General features: G+C 42.7%; 1 protein-coding gene across 1 annotated transcript; it reads right to left on the reverse strand.

Annotated features, from left to right (window-relative positions):
• Nucleotides 1-1,410: 1,410 nt before the first annotated feature.
• Nucleotides 1,411-20,646, reverse strand: LOC125311297 (collagen alpha-1(IX) chain-like). Its single transcript, XM_048269193.1, has 32 exons — nucleotides 20,486-20,646; nucleotides 19,899-19,961; nucleotides 19,646-19,681; nucleotides 19,480-19,542; nucleotides 17,505-17,558; nucleotides 16,820-16,855; nucleotides 16,686-16,709; nucleotides 16,527-16,580; nucleotides 15,403-15,456; nucleotides 15,039-15,074; nucleotides 14,400-14,456; nucleotides 14,072-14,125; nucleotides 12,523-12,576; nucleotides 12,124-12,177; nucleotides 11,856-11,909; nucleotides 11,134-11,187; nucleotides 10,969-11,022; nucleotides 10,804-10,857; nucleotides 10,653-10,706; nucleotides 9,661-9,705; nucleotides 9,241-9,294; nucleotides 9,085-9,138; nucleotides 8,855-8,908; nucleotides 7,752-7,823; nucleotides 7,443-7,478; nucleotides 7,229-7,273; nucleotides 7,044-7,076; nucleotides 6,446-6,592; nucleotides 6,136-6,190; nucleotides 4,326-4,514; nucleotides 3,952-4,029; nucleotides 1,411-2,665 (listed from the first exon to the last, which is right to left on the reverse strand). Exons 1-32 carry the CDS (start codon nucleotides 20,546-20,548, stop codon nucleotides 2,469-2,471), a joined length of 2,031 nt encoding a protein of 676 aa, XP_048125150.1. The 5' UTR covers nucleotides 20,549-20,646; the 3' UTR covers nucleotides 1,411-2,468.
• Between the last annotated feature and the right edge of the window lie 1,216 nt (nucleotides 20,647-21,862).

The raw sequence follows: 21,862 nt of genomic DNA on the forward strand, positions 1-21,862 counted from the left end.
GCAGAAGAGCTTGGTCACTTTATTTAAACTGCATCTGCACTGCATGTTGACATTCAACTCTGAATGCAACTCCTGTATTTCACAAAGCAGCCCAGGTCTGTGAAAGGCCACTTGAAGTCTACTTATTGTCTTATTTTCATTTGCAATGACTCATCATTTTGTTCTTCATTGTGTCTGGGAAACAGAGGGTTCTTTTTGTTATGTCACAGTTAGCCGATACATTTTGTTTGTTAGTTTGTTGTTGTTTTTACTGTGATCTTGCTAGAATACAATGTTGGGATGTTAACGTATGTAAAGTTTTGGGGAAGGGATTGGGAAAGGTGCATCAACAAAACCAAATGTAGGCAGATTATTATAGATTATAGATTATAGACTACTTTTCAGGTCAAGTTTCTGATGATAAGGCGGATTCCCTATTCTCGCTTACTTTGAGGTCAGTTAACACTGTGATATGGACATGAGCCAACTTCTCTAACCACTACAGCAGGCATTCTTGAGACATAGGAGGAATCACTGTGTTCTGATAACAGATACATAACCTGTGGGCATTGAAGATGAACTGACATACGTGCATGGTTGTGGTTTTTGAAGTGATGTGCACATAACAGTCACATTTCTTTATTTGTGGCAGGAAATTATTTATAAAGAAGAGTTTACATGTTCTGACAGAATTATAGCAAGGCTTAGAATTATATCTTAAAGGAGTATTTATCTTAAATACTACTGTATGTGTGATTTGTATCATTAGTTTTGTAAGGATGAATCATATCAAACTTGACTCTCATAACAAAAGTGCTTTTATCCCAGCAAATATACATATGCTTTTGAAAAAGGTCCCAAAAATGTCAATTTTCAACAATCCCTGTAATATATTTTTTTCTCTGAAGTTTGATGTGTGCTTCAAATATGATTCATTAAATCATGGATTATTTTGAATGTCCAAGTCTGTATTGGATTAATACGTAATATCTCTATAAATTGCTTGATCATTCTTCTATTTGTCCAACCTCAGTCTAACTGTAAAGAAATAAAAATAGTAATGAACTGTAATGAAATAAAATTGATTTTTTTTTACACAGTGAAGCATGCATGTCACTGTTTTCATGACTAACCCAGTAAAATGACACTAAATAAAACTGCTGGTGATTTAAACTGAAAGTTATTTCCCCTTTTTCATGCTTCCTTCTGATCAGAGAATTGAAATGTTACAGATGTGACATATGATATGCTTAAATCATTCAAGATCTATCAATTCTCACCACCGTCTTCATTGAAAACCTTGTGTGTTCAATACCTACTGGAGATTTCAAATGTTTGAAAAATGCTCTCAACTGTGGAAGGACAAATGTGGATTTCATTTTAGCGCAACCACATATGATTTCACTCAAGAGTTATAAAGAAAACTTTAAGAACAGGCTGAGACCTAGCTTTATTTGGAATCGAACAATTCATATAAAACACTTGTATCTCCGTGATATCTGTACAAACTTCAATGTCATCCTTACATAATACCTAGGTAAAATAAATAGAAATACTGTGCATCATCTGGCTGCTTGGCACACTGGCGTTAGCCCCACTTTGAGCTCTTTAAGGGGAAATCCTTGGACACCCGCTACCCAATCCAGGTAGAGCAGGAGTGACCTCTTCCAGCGCCCTCCGAAGAGCAGGACACTGCACCATCTAATCCAGTCACTTACACATTTACTGTACAACGGAATGGACGGCCAAAGTGAATGGTTCTATTAAAGTCCCTTCTCCCTCTGTTTATTTGAAAGTGAAATAAAAGTCATATCCTTTGCCACAATCACTGTACAGACGGATAACACCGCAAGCGCTTTCAGCAGGTTTATCTTTTGCTCATTATGGTACAGAATGGGTTGGTACATTGAAAAATTAGATGGCACCTGTATTTGTTTACTACTTCCTTCTCTTGAGGGGAATGTTTGTGATATATGATCTAAGGTAAGTAGTAGTTTTACCATGGGTGGAAACCATGGGTAGAGAAGTTGAATATTGTCCACAGAGAAACATCCTGTGAGTTTCAGATTGCGTTATGGAGATGGAAGAGTGCTGACAACATAGGCAGAGGGGTTTGAAAGGGAATCCTTTCAAAACTGGAAAAAATACAAAAAAGGAAAAAAACCAAGATGTCAAGTTTGAACCAAACAAAAAAAAGGACACAAAACAATACAATAATGACCACATTTGAAATCAGATATTTGACCAATATGACTCTGGTGATGTCTCTACAACTGAAATGGAGCCCTCCGTGTGATGTTCCCAGGCCCTGACTGGCACAGAACATTCTCACACTGGTCTACTGGCGCTGACAGGTTTGCAGTCCCCGTCTGTTTTTCTGGCTTTAAAACGTGCCGTGAGAATGTTGTGTGCTTCCTCGGGGAGTTGTCCATTACGTTAGTCTCTTCTCCTCTGCTTCAGCCCCAGCTGTGCTAGTGCCCCCTAGTGGCCTAGTTGTCGTTTGGCCCCTTCATGTTGGTGTCCAGGACGGCTGACCCAGCCGGGAGGTTGCAGGCAGAAGGGTCACAGTAGCCGTTAGGGCCGGCAGAACCAGGAGGCCCAGGGACACCGGGCTGACCGTGGATACCAGGTGGACCTCTGGCGCCGTCACGCCCGTCCTTGCCATAGCCGGGCTTACCTGGCTCACCTGAAATGAGAAATAAGGCACAGGTGAGATGTGCACAATCTGCCGGTAATCTCTTCCTCCCTGCCCCCTCTCTCTCTCTCTCTCTCTCTCTCTCAAATTCAAATTCAAATTCAAAGGAGCTTTATTAGCATGACTGTTTGGATACAGTGTTGCCAAAGCCAGTGTTACAGATAACACAGTCTGTCTCTCTCTCTCTCTCTCTCTCTCTCTCTCTCTTACAGCATATTGAGAACACCATACTGAGATTACAAATCAGGAGGTCCTAAAATAAGCCTGTTCGACACTAATCGATACTGACTTCTAATATCATTTAGAAGGCATACATCCTGTTCTAACGATTAAGAGGCTTCAAAATTCAAAAAATAATCATATTATCTCGTCACAGCTGAGAAAATGAAGAGGGCGAAGGGAGAGAGGCAGAGCTAGGCGCATATAAATTGCCTATTCTGGTTTGGCCACAACTGAGCTCTCCTGTGGGGAGACAGAGAATTGAGTCGGCCCCGGTGCTGTCCCTGGATTCCACCTGCCCCCCACCTCTGCGGCCGCACTGCCACAGTAGGTCCCCACCTGGACATTAACTGGAAATGAAGGCTGCACGGCTTTGTGGCATGGCACAGCGGGAGAGGCTGATTCATGGCGGTATCCCGCCACGGGCGAACGGTGACCACTCGCCCCACGCCGCCTCTGCCCGTAATACGCGTCCGTCCCTTCACATTTGAGCCACGCACAGGGAATATGTGCCGCCACTTACTCGGCTGATTTCTATACCAACCCAGCTCTCCAACACACACACACACACACACACACACACACACACACACACACACACATACACAAACACACCGCGGTGCGTTCTCACTTCCACTTATAGCTCTGGTGTCCTTTATCTCTGTGGCACCCCGCCACCCGTCTCCAACATTCTAATTCCCTTCCTGAGGCTACTGACATGACTTTGCTTCGCTCACATGCTCCATGGAGCCCAGCTTAATGGCTCTGTTTTCAATTGAATAGCAGGCACAAAGTGGCCTCCCTGAAGAGCGACTGAATGCATTTGGAAAACTGGCCTGAAACTGCCACTCTCAGTCAAGCCTCGCCTATCTCACTGCCAGTCTGTGGCATGTACTGTATGTGAACGTCAGGAAAATGTCCGCAAAGTTGTCTCAGAAGTATATCAAAAGGTTAACTGACAAAGCGGACTCACTACGTGATGTTATGTGACCAAGGGGGCTACGACATATCTGTCTGTCCATCTTTGTCCATCTGATTGGGTTTGTATGACTCCTTACCTGGTAGTCCAGGAGGTCCTGGCATGCCTTTGGGTCCTCGCACTGTGGGTCCTCGGTCACCTCTGTCTCCCAACTCACCTGAACCAGACACAAAATCATTAGAGCCCAGCCATCGCTCCAAAGCCCTACCTCACAGTAAAGGACAGTGTTTTCCACAGGGGAGTAGGAAACACATTATTAGATGAACAGTTACCCTATACCAACCCCAGTTAACTCCGTCCTAAAGGCTTTACATCACATATCATACTACGCTGTAAAAACAGATCCCAAGTTGTTGAAGAGTCAAATTAGTCTTATTATTATAGTCTTATTATTATGTAAACAATGCACAACGTAAATGTATAGAACAATTCTGTTAATGCGGAGAGTCAAACCTTTCGGTCCTTTGCGTCCCATAAGTCCAGGAGGGCCTTTCAAGCCAGGGAGACCTCTTGCTCCTGCCTGCCCAGGGAAGCCACTGTCTCCTGGGGGACCAGGGGGACCTGGGGGTCCTGGACGACCAGGAAGGCCTGCTGCTCCTGACTCTGGCCTTCTAAGACTGGCTGCCAACTGTGCCAACTGCTCTGGAGTTTGGAAAGAGACAATGATAGGCTCAGCATGTGCTGTGGAAACGCTGCAATGATAATGTGCTTTCATACACAAAACATGGAGTTATAGAGTACTCATTGTTTGAAGAGAACATTCAGACTCAGGTTCAATAATCATTACATATAAGGACACATTGGTTTTCGTGGCACTGTTGATTTATGATATTCATAGAAAAGAAACCATATACAAAATGTGGGGATGGGTTTTCTATTGGAATTAAATGGACTATTTGGAATGGGATGCATCCCTCCACTTGATCATCCCTCCACTTGACCAGTCACTTGAATGTCCTCACAATACATCTACTCAACTAACCTCACTAATGTCAACTAGCCATAGCCCTTAAAATTCTTCCTAAAATCTTATAAGATAGATAGATAGATAGATAGATAGGCTTTATTGTCCTATAGGGATAATCATTTCCACACATTTACCATTACATGTTCCATGGCACAGATAATCCATATAAAAAACATTTAACATGTAACTCATGTAACTATATGTCCCATCCACCCATGTGACATATATCCCATCCACACAGCACAAGCATGACATACTGTATAACAAGTAACATATAATCTTCCCTTTGTAAAGTAAAGTGACTGGAATGTAGCGGACACTTTTATCCAACGTGACATGGCACATTTATGCATTTGTCAACATGCAATCAGGATTCAAACCCATACAAACAACTGTGATGCTTCACCAGGATCCTCTGTGGACTCCCTGTAGCACACACACCAATATGATGTCACTTCTGTAAGATGGAATCAAAACGAAATGATGGGGCACTCAGTGGCTCCTATGATTGTTGTTGGATGGGAATCTGCCTTTGCTTCCATGCTTGTTGACATGTTTACTAAATGAATAAATACGCTTGAAAATGTACTTGAAAATGAAAGTAAATATTGCTTGTGTAGAGTACCAGCATCAGTAAGCCATGAAAAATTCACTCAACTCTGGTAGTGTTGCAGCATTGGTTCCTCCCTTAAAGCAGAAAATCCTGATCATCCATGCATTGTTCATTTATCACTTCTAGTTACACTAAAGTAAATCTATTCATGGTCTAACAAATCCAAATTCAGTTTTTTCCACAGTGCTATGCTCCACTGCTTGTCAGTGAAGTTCACTTCGAGGTCTCTCAGTGGACATTCATATTGTTTTTGCTTTTGGCTGAATTTGGTAGGATTCTTTTCCTTTTCTCTTTCCTCTCCTTTTTGCACCCAGCCAGAAAGTGCAACTCTGCTGAAGGCCAAATGCATTTTTCAGGAGAGCGTGGTGATGAAAAAGTCATGAATCACACTGAAGTGGCAGCCAGTCGGTAGAGAACCAGATCTGAGACCACAACTTCAACTTCAAATCTTTTTTAAAAGTGTTTTTGAAGATCACGCTGGGAGTCTGATGGCCTGTCTCATCCTGCAAATAAACAAAAAAAACAAGATGCGAGCACCCCCTTTCCTCACCCCCTCCCCCTCTCCTGATTGGCAACCGGTCGTCTTGTTGTGGGGCACTTCAAATACAGGGGAGACATCAAATACAGGGCAAATCATTAAAGGAAACATCACGCATTGTGTGTAATGGAGATCTGAGCCTTACCCTGCATAACTCTCATGCAGACTTGTCGGATTTGTTGATCACTTGGCTCTTTGCCCTGCAAGTAGAAGGAAGGTTTTTACTTAACGTCTGCACAAATGTATTGCATTGTGAAACTGTATAGTTTACAAAGCAATCATAGATAGCAGATAGTCAAATACTGAATAGTTTACAAATAGATAGCAAGGTAGCACACTAAGAAAGGAAATGTGGTTGCTTTGCTTTCTAAAGGATTACACCATACTCCAACTGACAACTGACAAAGTGATAAGTCTGCTTGCTGTGTCTGTTGCCCAAACAAACTGGCACCTACTGCTGGCCCCTGGGACCCGCGAGGTCCTGGTGATCCCCTGTCTCCCTGCATGCCGCGCGGTCCTGGTGTACCGGCAGGCCCCTGGATGCCAGGCTGCCCGCGGGAACCCTCTGCACCCCTGTTCCCTGGCTCTCCTGGGTTTCCAGTCTGTAATGAGAGATAGCGCAAAATCAATTCGGTCTGAGAGGCCTACACAGCCAAAGACATGACAGGATTAGTGAAGGAAACAAGCTGGGATCATGCAAGCTCAATTTGGACTCCCATCAACCAACCACAAGCAACAGATTTAGGTAAAGGAGAGTGTGAGTTCAGTTCCAAAACTGAAGGTGGCAAAGAGGAAGCAATAGATAGAAGCCACATCGACATTAAAGATCGTGAGAGGAAACGGACTGATGCATGAATACATTTGTCTGAGGGTAAAGAGATAGGAAATGTACAAATGTGTGAAGGTGGATGCCTTGAGATTTAATTGACATTAATTAATGATGCTCTCTTAGGTGAGTATTGATGTATTACAGCGGGGCAAGGTCTGAGAGACGTGACCAGCTTGTAGAGAAGTCAGCAATGAAATGAATAAATTCAGATTTGCAAAACTAACCGCTCCTTTAGGTCCTGGTTCTCCTGTCTCGCCCTGTAATTGAGGCAAAATAAGAGCCATTTAGAGAGAGGCAGAGGTGAGAATACTCCTGCAGAAAACGACTGCCTGGAATGGATCAATCTGGCTATGTCCAATCTACATCTCTAGTGCATCTGATGCCATATAAATGAGCCAAAGCTCCTTACGAGGTCTCCTTTGTCTCCTGGGGTTCCCTCCGCTCCTTGTTGTCCCTGGAAGTGAGATTTGGAAAAGTGTTGGGCACAAGAAAAGTAGCAGATTCTCGAGTCAGACCATGGACTATGGTCTTGTTACATGTGGTGTAGCATCTATGCCAACAAGACTGCAATAATGAATGAACCATCATCTATTATGTTGGAGAGAAACAGACTCAGGCCATACCTGCTCTCCCTTCGGGCCAGGCTCGCCACCCTCGCCCTGTAAGATTCAACAGCACACTCAAAGGTTAATACAATACAATTTACAATACAAACAATAAATGGAAATAAATGTGTTTGATTAGCCAGTGTCATTGTAAAGTTTAAAAAGGCAATGTTAAAATTCGATGTAACTGATATTGTTACTGAATAAGATATTGAGACAGTGAGAAACTGGAAGGTCCAGAGAGATGTACTGGGGAAGCTATTTTAACATGAGAGGCATGGTACAAATCTACAACAAGAGCGGTGAAGAATCAAGGTATTCTCTTACTCTGTCCCCTTTCACTCCAGGAAGACCAGGAGGTCCAGGAAGTCCTGGCAAGCCGAGATCACCTTTGGGCCCCTAAAGTTCAATGAAAGGAAATTGATAAATCCAATATGCAATGAACAGGAACAAATTCAACCTAATGGTTTTTTTTTTTATCTTTGTTTCCTTGATTTTGTTTTAGGTGAGTTGTGGGAGTGTGTGTGTGTGTGTGTGTGTGTGTGTGTGTGTGTTGTGGGAGTGTGTGTGTTGTGGGAGTGTGTGTGTGTGTCTCATCTCCCCACTGTGGTGTGTACCTTTGATCTGTGCTCGGCTGTGTGTGGAATGCTGGGGAAACAGAGGGCTCTTTGAGAGGGGCTACCTCACAGAGAAACTCTCCCCTTACTGTGAAAATAGCTCTTCCATGGGATCTCATTCGGCCCTATTCTCTGGGGAATTCCTGCTTAGCCTGCCTGGGCCTCTACCTCCAACAGAGTATTCCTGTGCTTGTTCTCTGTGCTCCACCCGTGATTACTCTCTGTCTCTCGTTATTCTTTTATCATTCCCCTTGTTTTATTTTATTCTCATTTTGTTTGTTTTTTTGCTTTTTTGTTGTTTTTTTTGTCGCGTGATGGCTCCTATCTTTTGAACTGTGGGGAGAAGGCTTAGCTTTCATGTACAAATGAATTATGGCCCTCTGATAGAAGTCACCTATCATTTGAGGCACGCATTGTCTGTTGGCTTGAGCTTCCTGGTGATAAGAGAAGACGTGGGAGCTTTTCCAAATCAACTAGTTTAACTCACTGTGACTACGTTTCCTCTGCAGCTAAAGCTCATTCTTTTATTGTTGCTCTCAGAGAGTCCTGAGTCACAATGACATCATGCTATGGTGTAATCCTTAACTGGATATCATGTATAGACAGGTAAAACATGGAGGTAAGACCCCACAAACTTCTTTTTACACTGTAAACAAAAATTGACCGTAGGGCATTAATTATTCCTGACACTTAAGCATGTGTTGATGTGTTGATATATGGTTTTCGTGAGCTTCGTTTTCAAGGTGTTTGTGTAATTTGTCAGCATCTGTCAGCAGCACACACACACACATACAGAAGCTAGCTGTCACTTACTCTGGCACCTAGTTTTCCAGCTGGCCCATCAGGTCCCTGCTCTCCTCGATCACCCTGTGTGACACACACACACACACACACACACACACACACACGGTGAGAAAGCGACGACCAGAATAGAAATAGCATAATTTCCATTAGGACAGCTGTTCCTCAAACAGGTGCCAGCGCGGCCCAGAAATGTAATTAAATGATAACGTTTCATGGCAGGAAATGAAAGTAAAACATACAGGCTCTCCAATGGGTCCGATCGGGCCGAGCTCTCCTTGTTCTCCTCGCTCGCCCTGGAAGAAGGTAAAAGAGACAATGGCAGTGTAATGGTGTGCAAACACCGTAAGTGTGCCGTTATTGGTGACGAATGACCAGCTAAGGGCTTATCTACTCACTTGTTTACCGGCAGAGCCCATTGTCCCGAGGAGACCAGGGTCTCCAGAGCTGCCCTGCGGAATAAAAGCAATTGTCTGGGTTTCTTTTCTCTCTCTTCAATCACAAGAGTATTTATATGGAAATACCTGCAGAAAGTGCTTTCTTAAAAGGTCAGATTGAGTTTGTTCCCAGAGGTTTTAATTCATAACATTTGTGTCTTTGTGTCTATGTTGTAATGAATGCTAATAGAGAATTCATGAAAACCACCCTAAAAATATCAGTCAAAGAAGAATAAGTTTTAAACTAAGTTTTCTACACCATCAACTGTTTTATGAAACAGCATAAACTATGACATAGTGCAGCCACCCCCGTACCAAGGCAGGATGCAGCCCATTAGACTTTGATTTGAGTCTGTAAACATCTTACAGTGCAACACTCACCTTCTCTCCACCCATGCCCTTGGGTCCAGGTATGCCAGGTAAACCCTACAGAAGGGGAAACAACAAACAGCTTGCGTTCAACTGTTTCCCTCCTACTCCCGCACACAACAACATTGTTTAGCAGCATCCCACCACTTCAGCGAGATCAAAGCAGACCTCTTTGACGACGCCTCGAAAAAAGCCTTTGAAGGCATGCAGCCATTGCACCTAGGTGCAGGCTAAAAGTTCACCATTTCACTATCCCACACAAACAGGAAAGGAGGAAAAAAAAGTCAAAAGCTGTTTGGAGCATGTCGGTATATATTTCATTTTAAACGCAAGGTATTTGCTCATTTTGTTTGCTAGAAATGTTATGTTGTTCATTTGCAACATCATCCTGTGCCAGCAAAGTGGGTACCTGTCAAGAGGGGCTTAGCACATGTTCTAGTCTCCAGCAAACATCACTCAGAAACCACCACTTGCGTACCACTCGAGAACTCAAATGCATCATGTTTTCCTCAGAAGTCTACTGTTTATTGCATTTTCCTGCTTTGATGAGGGTTTGCTGAATAAAATGTGTGTTGTGGAGGGGGACAATTCAGAGAAGCTGTTGGATGTCATTCAAGGACACAGCCTATAAGGTAACTCCAGTGTGACAGGGGAGAAATATGTTTCCTACATTCCCTTGAGGCTATTGTTTTGGGCTGTGCCTTCATGAATTGTATATAAACAAAAACAGTCTGCCCCCATAGCAATCGACTACTCGCTTTTCATGTCTGAATGCACTGCAGAATCACATTGATTCATAGTGGCACTATAAAGTAACATTCATATGCAGATATGATGCTGTTTTTGGAAGACAGGGTCCTTAGTGCTGCTGGGATGTGTATAATCCTACAATCATAATTCTGCTGAGTAATATAATATGCATAACACACAACTGAGCAGGAATCAAACACTCAACCTATATCTCATGCACAACATTGCTGAGGAAGAACACCTGTCATACTTACAGGAAGTCCCTGGAGCCCGACCTCGCCAGGAGAACCAGGTTTACCTGAGCTGCCCTGCACAATGAAACAGATGGAGTGAGACGTCTGAGGTTCACAGCCCGGCTTCACACATAGAGAATAACTGCATGTGGTGCATTAATGAGATTCCTACCTTTGAACCTGGCATACCAGGAATGCCCTCACGGCCATCCACGCCAGGCAGGCCCTAGAAGAAAAGATTACCAGCATTACAGGAGAAAAACAGAACTATTGCGGTGACAACAAGACTCTGGTGAGATATTAGCAAACTATCACATTAAGAGAACATTACACTTACTGAATCACCCTTTGGTCCTGGAAGGCCAGTGATGCCCCTTGAACCTTGACCACCCTGGAGTGCAATGAGAGCAGAAAATTAAGCCACCAAAAATCAGCCTGCGTGTAAAGAACAGTCAACTACAGTAAGAGCTGAAGGAGCTGGTGCTTAATGATGAGGTCTTACTTGCTCTCCCTTGGGACCCCTCTCACCCATCACTCCTCTCTGGCCCATGTCACCCTAAAATGAAAACAATGGTTGTTATATAGACCCTTTCATCAATAAAAACAAAAACAATGCTTGAACTTTCTATTTGGGCCCGAATCTACTTCCTCTGCATTAAGATAACATATGGAATGTTAAAAAGGAAGTCTTGTGGGGCCAACTATGATGCTGATAATGGAACTCTCCTGAAAGGGTCCATACAGACTATACCGTATATACCATACACTGTATATACATTATCATAAATATAACATATATTTTTGTATACATAAATACACATAACATTTAACCAAAACAATTATTTTATACTCTTTTCTCCTCAATTATTTTATGACTATATGATTTAAGTTCCTGCAAATGTTTTTGCAAATATTTTGCTGCTAACTTTTCTTCACAATATGTTCAACCAAAGCAAAGCATTGATAAAGCCAAGCCCTGTCACTAGCATTCTAAAAAATAATGTCACTGTTTCTGGCTGACACCAACGGCTCACTTCCAAAACATGGATTAAACTGTACAACAGCCCTAGGCCTTTGACTTCCCCATCCGGGAAACAGCCTTCTGAGGATTATTTTGTGCCTGAGAGTCACTTTCTTCTGTCTGTCACAGATGAGTACAGTGTGGTGGCTGGTGCAGGGACTTAGTCATGGAGCCGTAAGGTTAATCTGGCGCGTGGAACTTACAGTGGCCCCCTGGACGCCCTGCAAACCTGGGTCTCCGTCATGGCCTCGAGCTCCCTGCAAGAAGGAGAATAATAATAGTAAAAAATAAATGAATAAATAAATAAATAAAAACATTATAATGGTGTCCCCGTCCACTGGCATTAACAATAAATAAATAAACATAATAAAACGAAAGGCACAGCGCCCGAGAGCAGCCGCGGGATGCTGTTTGTCATGCTTATGCGGTGCTCCTCGGAGCCTTTGGGGTGGAAGGTACGCCACTCCTTACCATTTCTCCTTTGGGTCCCATCATTCCCGTTGACCCCCGGATCCCCTGTGGCCCCTGCAATGAGACCGAGACAGCTCAAGCTGTTAAAGGCCATCGCTGGCAGTTCCTGTTCACTACCCTCTCAGTCTGAGGGGAGCCTTCAGGACAAGATGGAGTGTATCTGGCATTGCTCTGCAATCTGACAACTATTGTTAATCTGAATCCCCGCAAGCGAGATGAGTATGAATAACTTTGTAACATTGGTTTCATGTACTTCTACAAACTACCACTGCCTCTTCCGTGACAAATTCTTTCTCTATTTGTCTATGGCAGATCTTGATTTAAAGCCATTTCCAATTCTGATATGGACTCTAATCGCAGCCAAATCAATCCAGGTTGAAACAAAGCACGATGCCTCACCATAGGCCCTTGGGCTCCGACTTCACCAGATGCTCCCTGGTCTCCCTCTTCTCCCTGTGGGAATAACAATCACACATTAGCCATCCATTATCAGTGGGTGCCATCTTGACCAGTGAAGTGAGAACATTCAGAAGTTCCCTCTTTATCTCGTTAGTGATGGGTAATGCATTCAGGGTCCACGAGCCACTTGAACAAGAGCTGGTTGTTATGGCAATAATAAACAGGCACTGATTCCCATCGCTGATTAAGTTATTCATGTGAAGTAGAAGATACCATTGTGTACTTAGAGGAGTTCAGCTTAGCACTGAAAGCAATCTCATCATTCATATCAGTCTGTATTATCGAAAGTAGCCAGTGTAGATATGGCCTGGCCATGGGCACTATGTGATGATGCACTTCTCCAATTAGCTTTTTCATTGCTTAGATACTAATAGATAACCCGATGGGTATCACGCATAGTCTATCATTTTATTCATTGAATTGACTGTAATTGCAAATAGTGATTTAAAACAAGCATGAACTGATTTGATCTGCATGAAGCATGAACTGATCTGATTTTTCCATTAAAGGAAGTGGGAAGGAAAATGGTTGAATGTATTCAGTGAGTATGTACTGCCACTGACATTACAGCATGCAGTGCATTTGCACATTAGCCATGCCACTTACATAGTTAACAATCACATGAATCATGCCTATATATCAGTGGCTCTCAAAGAGTGGGGAGTAGAGACATGACCTGGTGCGCGATGAACAATTTGTCTTTTTTAATCTTGATTAATGCCTTTGTTTTTTTTACACTGAATATCAAACATTCAAAACAAAATAGCCACACAAACACAGGCGATATAAACAGGTCACATATAAATTAGATTAGATCCAAGGGACCGAGATGGGAAATGTAACATGGAACCACAAAGCAAAACTAATATTTTAATGTTACTGTTTTGCTGGGGTGATGAGGTCAGGTGGGGAATTCCCCACCTCCAAATTGGGGAATGACAGAAAACATACTCAGTACCACTGATTTATATGAAAGTTTACAGGACAATAAATGTTTTATAAGTGAATAATATGCTTCTTGGGAGCTGATTCCATGCACAGCATGTGTGCTACAAAGCCAAACATAATGCTGTTGTGGAATGGTGGGCAAAGTGCAGAGTTTGTCAAAAAGTAAAGTTCTTGTGCATGAACTATATCTATCGTGTGGCCATGTGGAAGCACTGAGCCAAATCATCAGTCTTTGTGTTTTAATGTCTTGCATATGGTGTTACATTAACAATTTTGCCCAGTTACCAAATAAGCTTTAGTTAGACTTAAAACTTTGCACTTTGCACCATCATTCCAATAATGCCCATAATGCCATAATGCCAGAGCCAGCTCTGCACTGTCTTGCCCTGTGTTCTTGTTTTCCAGGCTCCTCGACAGAAATCACATTGTGTGTGTGTGTGTGTGTGCGCGTGTGTGTGTGTGTGTGTGTGTGTGTGTGTCTAATGTAACCCAAGTTAATTCAAATAAGGGCCCATAATCTCAGAGCCAGCTCTGCACTTGCCTTGTGTCCTTGTTTTCCAGGCTCCCCAGCCTCACCCTTCACACCTTTGTGACCCTGTAGAAAATAGCAAGCACTTGATACAGTACAAACAAGCATGCTGAACAAGCATGATATACCACTGTGGGCATCAGACATACAGCTGAGGGTCAAAGAGTGAAACCTGAAACACAGGTACCGTAAATATGACCTCTTACAAGTATGAGCACAAGTAGAACATTTTACAAGTGCCGGAGAACATTTACATTATGCAAATGTATCTTAACTATGCAAACCGCAGCAACACATAACTTGAGATGTCTGCTGTGCATCATCGGGGGATTAAACTGACCTTCATCCCTGGAAGGCCCGGGTGGCCAGGTGCCCCAGGTGGGCAGGCATTGGCACACTGCAGGACAGAAAACAGGGATTAAACCAAAGAACATTTCAGAACAATTTCTGAATACACCTATATGAAGTCTGAACCCCATACAGTATTTCCTACTGAAATGTTTCACTGTTACAACGCTGTTGGCTGAACCACCATTATGGTGCATTAGGACACACTGAATGAACTGCATGCATCCGTGAATACATTGTATTTATTTCTGCATCAACCAAATGAAGGCTCATTAATATTGCATTTATATATTTATCTATTTAACTTTTCTTTCAAATATATTAGCATTTTAATGAACACAGAAATACTGTCTTAATAACCCCCACTGGATGTCTAAACACTTTACACAGAAAATGTTAATTAAAGTTAACTTTTAAAGTGCCTCTTCATTCTATCGTAATGTTTTAAATGGCCTGCCCTGCAGGTAAAACACATCCCATTTAGACATTGGTCTTGGGATGTCAATAGTAGGCTACTTTTCTTCACTGCCTGGTAACCCTTAAGAAGCACCATAAGCTTCATACATGGCATCTGCTCTTGCTTCATATCTATAAGAGTGCATAGATCTTGTAATAATTCCATAGTTCTTACCAACTCCATTGTGCCACCCAACGCACCAGCTGCTCCCTAAAAACAAAGAAAATGTTGTTTTTTATCATCCAATGCGGCAAAATCACACAGTTGTGGTCATGAGCAGACTACAAACAGCCCCTATTAAGTGGCAAAATTCTAAATCCCAGCTATTTTAACCACATGTTTTGAGAAAACAAAAATCCCATTTCACAACAGTAATCACCTCAAACGCATGCCTGAACCTGGAGACTAGAATACAAGTGTAAATGGCAATCACCGCTGCCATGCACACAGCGATGACACTGTTTCTTTCAGACACGCTGTGAAATCCCTGAAAGGTCAAGGAAGGGTCATCTTGTCAGGGCACAGGGTAAATACTCACTCTGGGTCCAGTAGGTCCCCTGGGTCCAGAAGGCCCTCGCACGCCCATAGATCCCTAAGGTATAGCACATCACAATCGATTAATCGCAGAACAATTCACCAGAATGTATGTTAATGTCTCCAACAGAGAACAGCTCAAGACAGGCCTGTCGAGGTATATCAGTCTCTAGTTTCATTACTTCATGCAGTTAGCATTGATAATATTATGCTATAGTTTTCAATCTTATTTCAGTTCTTGCTCTATTTTCCTGGTATAGGCGATACTAAGAGACAAATAAAGCCTCCCTCACACACAATCATAGATTCTCTCAGGTCTGCACCACTAGGCAACTATGTGAACCAGGCCCAAGCATGTCAATACTTTGGAGTGGGATGACAAGCTGTATTCCCACTGCTTCAGTGGACCCGTGGTCAGTGGGCAGCCAATGAAGCTGCAGGGTAGGTCACAGATAGATAGATAGACTTTATTGATCCTCAAGGGGAAATTCAAGAAAGGGGAAATTCATGGCCTAGTGGCTAAAGAGCTGAACAAGCATGCAGTAGCCAAAAAAGTTCACTTCCGGGCTGCTACCATTGAGTCCTTGAGAAAGCCATTTAACCCCAAGTTACTTTGGGGAGACTGCCACTTGTAAGTCGCTTTGGATAAAAGCATCCGCCAAATGAATAAGTAAGTAAGACTAATAACATATGAATATTCACTAATGCTTAGCTAATCATAAAGGATAAAAGGTAAAACAGAGGACACTCATTTCATAATGGAAGCCTTTGTATTGGAAAAGGCTTGTTCAAGTTTGTACACCTGTGCTGGCACACATATCATCCAATGACAGGGATTAAATTGTGTCTTGAATTTGGCCAGTTAGGTCACCAGACGGGCCAACATGTCATCAGCATAACACTCCAATAGTCCTAAATTACAGTAACTGTGCACTGTTAAAGAATGTGTGCATTATCTGTCTGTTACTGTTAAAGGCTATGTGCATTAGCTGTATGTTACTGTTAAAGGTCATGTGCATTAGCTGTCTATACTGTATGTCCTGTGTCTTTGTCCTGATGCTGCTAGATGTTTATGTGTTGACATAGTAAAACAAAAGATGACCAGTACAAAAGATGACCAGTACTTACGGGAGCTCCGATTTTGCCCAATTCACCAGGAAGGCCTCCTGGCCCTGGTGGTCCCTGTTTGAAAGCACGGTGAATGCAAGTGAGTAACTCAATGACACCATGTGACACCAATGACCCCACATACTCTGACAGTGTCAGTTTTCAATCCAGTATACTTACAGGGGGTCCATCTGGGCCAATACCCTGTGGATGACATAATTTTGAACACTTTACAATACAGTCATTATAACTATTGAACAATGATTTCATATAAAGCACAACACAGGCATTTAAATATATGTCTTTTCACTTACAGATAAGCCGCGAGGTCCAGGTTTGCCAGGTTCTCCCTGAAACAGAGAAAAAATTATTGGTCAGCTTCCCATTGACCTCCACTCTCATGCAAGAGAAGTCAACCACATTTTGGGGAGCCTCACTGCTACCCAATTTAAAGCATTACCACTGGAATGCTGACATCTGTCAGAAGATCAAAGCCTCTCAGACTAAAGCCTTTGCGTGCCAGTGCAGCTGAAACCCTATTTGTGAGTGGGTAAGCCTGTTGTGATTTGTCATTACTATTTGCAGAGAGAATACATCTTAATAGGAAACATAATTAAGGCCCTTCTTGTGACACAGTATTCTACAAGATACCGTATCTTACAGGTAAAGTAATCAGGTGCTGGCTGGATCCCACCTCTGTCAGTGCACCTACGCTGCCATACGTACACACTGGCCCACTGGTTGTTAGCTTAATAAGGGCTGATGCTGAGAGCCCTGCTACCCATGGAGATTATGGGGGTACACAGACAGGATTAAGGCTTATTGGTCACGAGGAATTGCTTTGCACAATGCATTTCCCAGAATAGTGGCTGTGCCTGTGCCCGAGCAGAGCTACCACAACAGCAACTGCAGCAGCAGCAGCAGACAACAGGTTGGCCACTTGCCACCGCGGGTCTCTCAGGCAGAAAGAAGCTGAGTAGCGTCTCATTAGGCAGTCACCTTCTGTCCGGCAGGGCCGTCTGGTCCGGCGTCTCCAACAGGGCCGGTCAATCCCTGGATGAAAACAGAGAAAGATGAGGGGCGTTAACTAATTAATCATAACAAGGCGAAGATCAACCGGGGCCAGACTATCGACGTTCTGTTTCCATGCTCCTTAACAAACAAAAAAGTAGCATTCAAAGGACTGTCTCTACGGGAATGGGGGGGGGGGGGAATGATTGCTGTTGCTGCATTGTGAGACTGACAGAGTAATCAGCTCTGGATTGTAACGCTATTAGATTCTCATTGAAGCTCTGCTGTTGTGTGTAGGTCAAACTGGGTATACTCCACAAGCTCAATACTCTCATTTATTAACTTTATGTGCTTAGACAACTTCATTAAATTACAGATTCAAACTAATTAGACCATACTACTGAATTCTGGTGAATAATGCAAACAACAGCAATAATAATAATGATAATCAACAACAACAAAAACAGCCAATAACGACAATAATGATAACAATCATCATCATTAACAACAACAATATCCAAAATAGGATAGACATCATGTGATCTGGCATGTTCTCACACTCGTCCTTAGGGAGCATGGGGCATATATAATTAACATGCAGGCTCCACCCACCTACAGTAAAACTGACAGGTCATGTTCAAATAGGTCACATTTACTCTGCACCGAGCCACTGGTAAGAGAAGCTCCAAAGCGAGATTCATATGGCTTTATTTAAAACACTCTGGGCCCCAATTCAAATGATGGGCAAAGTGCAGTGTCAGTGAATGAGCAAAGTGTCTCATGCAGGAAGTAAAGTTATCATGTAGTCTTTAGAAGCACTGAGCTCACCCACCAATGTCTGTGCTTAGGATCTTGCTCATGGTTTTATATTATATTATAATTATCAAATTATAAGTTAAATTATAAATTAGCATATTGATTTTGCCTAGTTATTAAATTAACTTTAGTTAGACTGTGGACTTTGCACATTGTCCATCATTTAAATTACAGCCCTTGGACTCCATGCAATGGTCTTAAAAGAAAAACTTAATTAATTAAGGGCCCTGATACTATAGCTGCTCATTTGGTCTGGGATCCTACAGCAGGTATTTTGACAGACTTTCAAAGCCAGACTGCCTCGGACTCCTGAGACTGCTGCTGACAGACAGGCTGCATTCCAGCCCACTGTCTCAAACAAACCCCCATTCACGGCCATCATTCCACACCAGCTTGAGGATTCTCAACAGGAGGGACTCACTGACCAAAAGGGCCAGCCAAGATATACACTCACATTGTGGAGCCCAAGAGAAACGCTGGGGGAAGGCAAAACACCACCTTACAGAGCGGATCAAAGGGCCTTTGGCAACACGAATGATATTACTATTCACAAGGATATAGAATATGGGGCTCTGCTGCTGCTGTTGCACTAACCAACTGCAGACCCAAGCTAAAAATATGTTGAATAAAAGATGGTATTTTTGCTTGCAAATGAAAGGATCCATGCCTGTGCTCCTCTGTTAGGCCAACTGTCCAGCTCCAATGTGGACTCTTCCTCTGGTGAGGAGGCACTTAGCATCATAATGATCCTGTTTTCCTAACCCAACCCAGGCTTCCATTTTCACAAGGATCAGCATTTAATTAAGTCCAGGCTGCAGCTTTCCCCACTCAAACAAAAAGACTGTTGTCTACAAAGGGAAAACTCTTCAAGGATTCTTTACCTTAAGGTCCACCTCCAAAAATTCTCAGCATTTTTTTGACCTCCTAGAAAGAACCACCCGAGGCACATCACAATACACCTCAATACGCCCCCAGGGGAGGGGGCATCAAGTTCAAACTTGGGCCAAATTTGCAAATGAGACAATTTTGCATAATGAGCACTGACAGCTCACTGTCAGCTCTCTTGGACAATTCTGTCTCAGTGGCACCATCTAGCAGCTGGAATAACAGCCAACAATCCCCCATATCACACATTCAGACTACTCACGTCAGCTCCAGGCAGCCCGGGGAGACCTGCAGAGCCTGGTTTACCGCCATCTCCATTGGGGCCCTGCAAAAGCATTGTTTGAATGGCCCAGTTAATAACGACCCAATATTGACAATACAACTGAATAGAATATGAAAGAATAATCAAAACAGGAAATGGTGCTTACAGGTGGGCCATCTTCACCATCATCCCCTCTATCCCCCTAAAATAGAAGGCATGGTTATAAACGTGCAATATTCATCCACAAAGAATTACATGAGTACCAACAATACCCTATTTGAAGCTATAATATCATGTGTTTGGCTTTTAAAACAGGGGTGTGTCCTTTCCCCCCACATTCAGGTCATGCCCTCCGTAACTTAAGACCAAAGGATGGAGGAGCTCTATTCTTCCTTTACAAGAGGCATCAGTGAACTTACAGCAATGCCATCGATTCCAGGGACTCCGGCAGGACCTGCTGGACCAGCGGGGCCCCCATTTCTCTATTGAAAAAGAAAAGAGATTGCACATTTGTTTATTATATTGTTGTAGAATAAAGCACATGTGCTCCAGTACACATATGTATTTCATAGCATTAGTATAAATTTGTTAAGGATGTTAATTGATAAGTTAATGTCTACACTTCCAACTGGTATAGTCTATTCTGGCATAATTCTCTTCATTATTGTCTAATGCAATAATCACACACAGGTGCCTTTAAAACCCATATGCTGCTCATATGCTGCTATACTGCCACAGGTGTATGCAAGAAATAGGCTATAGAATAGTCTTTCACGCTGTCTACAACACACATCCATGCGCTGGGGCAGGTGTTTCAACATGTGCAATCTGTACAATACAATGTTATGCTGTAGAGAGACGTATGCATGACAAAGCAATCTCATTTTAACTGGACATGCAATAAAGTAAATTAGGAAAGACTAGCAATCCAAAACGCCCGAGGCTCACCTCAAATCCCGCTTCGGTTATCTGTAAGGGAATGCATACAATGAAAGAGCAAACTTACTTGAGCGGAGCAAATCAGAATTATCCCCAACAAAAGCACCCAACAATCCATGGCGCAGGCCATGGTCTCTCCCTCTGGCTAGAAAGGCGAAAAAACTCCGCTTTCTGGAATTAGTTGGGTTGCCGGACCCCCTGACGAAGCGACCCAACTAAATCCGTTTCAACACACTGAACGAAAAGAGATACCATAACTCTGAAAGGCTCATGTTTATTCATGACTCAAGGTTTGAATGGGAAGCGATTGGAGGACTGAAAGAATGTAGGAGGGTGAAAACAAAGACGAGTCATGGGGCAGATTTAAAAGATGAGCGGGAATTCTTCCATAGTTGTGGAATTCACACTGGTCACTAAGGTTTTAAATAAAACTGTAAGCTATTGTTCTTTTTCATGTCAGCATGTCATGGCATGGCGTGGCTAATAGTTCACAAGACAATGAAGCATATTATTCATTCAAGACATCACTAATGCAAACAAAGTTGTGAGGTGAAATTAAATCTTACCGATGCCTGCGCTGGAAGATCGTTACATGCTTCTCTTTGAGCGCGCGTAATGTCGCAGTGTATCAGCATGGATTGTAACTCAAACTGTGGAGAAAACGCAAACAATGGGTTTAAGTCATGGCTTTCTCTACTGTACCCTACATTTAACCTAAATAGAGTGCCTCGTAGTCTGATTGCTGTTATTACTAATGAGAAATGTAACATTTTCATTTTTAACAGTGTCTATGTCATTAAAATACATCTGACCACTAACATGTGGCTTATTCATAAGGCAATTAATTAAACTCAACTTTCTTTACAGCATAATAGTGAATGCAGGGGGGAAAAGATTGTAGGCCCCGACTGTCAAGAGGGCAGTCACTCGACTGGAACTACCATGTTACAATTCCCACTTACCTGTAGAAAGGGGTTAAACCAAGCAGAGGGATTCCATTCAAAGACAGCATAGGCTATACTGCTGGTTTTAGTTTTCACCATAAATTTGAATCCAGATTGAGGGCTATTTATGACTCAATCATTTATATCAGGTGAAAGATCTGGGCAAATTTGTACTGGCACTTACGTTAGAAATGAATGAGACTTATGTTCCAAGTTATGGAATTTAAACATAGGCCTACAGTGTCTGTCATATGACTGATGTATTATGATGTACATGCAACTCAGCTCACCGGGACAGCAATGGCGGGTCGGTCCTTCAATTTTCCAATGTGGGTAAAGCCATCCAAATTAACCTTGTTTCTTGCAAACACATTTTTGGTGTCGACAATGATGCAATCTACGGTCAAGGTCACTGAGCCCTTTTTCACCACCAGGAAGAGTTTGTGCCACTTTGAGTTAAAGAGGAACGGTAGGTTTGAGAACACGACGGTTTGTCTTTT

The sequence above is a fragment of the Alosa alosa genome, chromosome 18, assembly GCF_017589495.1.
Source record: "Alosa alosa isolate M-15738 ecotype Scorff River chromosome 18, AALO_Geno_1.1, whole genome shotgun sequence".
NCBI classification, from domain to species: domain Eukaryota; kingdom Metazoa; phylum Chordata; class Actinopteri; order Clupeiformes; family Clupeidae; genus Alosa; species Alosa alosa.

Excerpts from the sequence above, each read along its gene's own strand:
- LOC125311297 (XM_048269193.1), bottom strand. The coding sequence starts at position 20,548 with ATGGCCTGCGCCATGGATTGTTGGGTGCTTTTGTTGGGGATAATTCTG. Across the intron at positions 12,178-12,522 it reads TCGGAGCCCAAGGGCCTATG|GGGCCACAGGGGATCCGGGG; the intron begins GTGAGGCATCGT and ends GTCTCATTGCAG. Across the intron at positions 6,593-7,043 it reads AACCAGGACCTAAAGGAGCG|ACTGGAAACCCAGGAGAGCC; the intron begins GTTAGTTTTGCA and ends CTCTCATTACAG.